This window comes from Kryptolebias marmoratus, linkage group LG2 (genome assembly GCF_001649575.2).
Source record: "Kryptolebias marmoratus isolate JLee-2015 linkage group LG2, ASM164957v2, whole genome shotgun sequence".
Classification (NCBI taxonomy): domain Eukaryota; kingdom Metazoa; phylum Chordata; class Actinopteri; order Cyprinodontiformes; family Rivulidae; genus Kryptolebias; species Kryptolebias marmoratus.
This window is the reverse complement of record NC_051431.1, coordinates 34,238,090-34,239,810: the sequence shown is the minus strand read 5'-3', so window position 1 is coordinate 34,239,810 and position 1,721 is coordinate 34,238,090. Positions and strand designations below refer to the sequence as shown.

Sequence of the window (1,721 nt, the reverse complement as noted above, 5' to 3'; positions counted from 1 at the left end):
AACTTAGATGTGGTACTTTGCCTCTAGCTTTAGAAACTGGATGATTTCACTCAGTCCCAGAGGAGGATCAAAAATTTTCTCTGTGTGATTTAAATAAAATTGTAAGGATCTGAGTTTTTGTCTCCGCCCTGTGGGCGGTGCCACTAACTCTTCTTCCACAGCTGAAGCAGATTCCACCTGATGAGCAGCACCTGCATATAAGCTTCTGGCTGGTTCCAGATCTTCGCTGGAGCATCGGGCCTCATGGGTTAGAGCAGGGGTGTCAAAGTCAAATGGACGGAGGGCCAAATAAAAAATTTAGCTACAAGCCGAGGGCCGGACCGCACAGAAAAGCCATTTCACACAGAAACATCTCGTCTCGGAGTTGTGTTGTGTCTTTCCCTTTGCTGTCCAAGAACAGACAAATCTCCTCACGAAGCTCGAAACATCTTTGGAGCACCTTTCCCTGGCTTAGCCATCGCACCTCTGTGTGATAAGGCAAATCACCATGCTCCGTTTCTAACTCCGTCAGAAATGCCTTGAACTGGCGGTGATTTAAACCTTTGGCTCTGATAAAGTTAACTGCGCGTGTGATGATGCTCATTACATGTTCCATTTTCAAGGCTTTACCGCACAACGCTTCCTGGTGTATGATACAATGATAAGCTGCCAGCTCACCTGTCGCGTTTTCCTCTTGCATCTTTTCCCGTATCTTCGCCACCAGTCCGCTCCTGTGTCCACACATCGCAGGTGCTCCGTCGGTTGTCAAACCCACGAGTTTTTCCCAAGGCAGCTCCATCTCATTTACACATCTTGACACCTCTTCATACAAATCATGCCCCGTAGTTGTGCCATGCATAGGACGTAAAGCCAAAAACTCCTCTGTCACGCTTAGGCTGGAGTCCACTCCGCGGATGAAAATTGACAACTGGGCAATGTCAGAAATGTCGGTGCTCTCATCCACAGCCAAGGAATATGCGATGAAATCTTTTCCCTTTTTCACAAGCTGCTCTTTTAGATTGATGGACAACTGGTCTACTCGCTCGGCAATGGTGTTTCTGCTCAGACTCACATTTAAAAAGAGTTGCCTTTTTTCTGGGCAAACTTCGTCACAAACTTTAATCATACAGTTTTTGATGAAATCCCCCTCCGTAAATGGCCGGGCTGATTTAGCGATCTCTTCTGCCAAAATAAAACTGGCCTTGACAGCAGCCTGGCCTTGTGATTTGGCTTTTTTGAACAGAGCCTGTCGAGATTTGAGGCCTCGTTTTAATTCCTCGGCCTTCTGTAGCCTTTGTTCCATGTCCATATTCTTGTTTTTGTCCGCGTGTTTCGTTTCATAATGTCGTCTCAGATTATACTCTTTCAGTACCGCCACACTTTCTCCACACAGAAGACACACAGGTTTTCCAGCTACCTCCGTGAACATATACTCCGACTCCCACCTTGTTTGAAACCCCCGGTTCTCAGTGTCCACCTTCCTTTTTGCCATTTTTGATGGGTATCTGAAAGTTAATTTTACAGTTATGCTGTGCTAATAAACACTGAAATGAAGCAGCCTATTGCTCGGTGCGTCACCGTTGCATTGCGGGAAATGTAGTATTGGTGCGTGTAAAAGATCTGCGGGCTGCTGGCTTGCTGCAGTCTGCGGGCCGGTTCTAATAATAAATCAAGATCATCCCAGGGGTCGTAAAAAACCTTCTCGTGGGCCGGATGTGGCCCGCGGGCCTTGACTCTGACAT

The 1,721-nt window shown here is 47.0% G+C and overlaps 1 protein-coding gene across 1 annotated transcript; it reads right to left on the bottom strand.

Annotated features, from left to right (window-relative positions):
- Positions 1 to 301: 301 nt before the first annotated feature.
- Positions 302 to 1,502, bottom strand: LOC108228860 (general transcription factor II-I repeat domain-containing protein 2-like). The gene has a single exon (XM_017404489.1). It carries the CDS (start codon positions 1,469 to 1,471, stop codon positions 302 to 304), a length of 1,170 nt encoding a protein of 389 aa, XP_017259978.1. The 5' UTR covers positions 1,472 to 1,502.
- Between the last annotated feature and the right edge of the window lie 219 nt (positions 1,503 to 1,721).

Bases quoted from the DNA above. Each gene is read 5' to 3' on its own strand.
- LOC108228860 (XM_017404489.1), bottom strand. From the start codon at position 1,471: ATGGCAAAAAGGAAGGTGGACACTGAGAACCGGGGGTTTCAAACAAGG.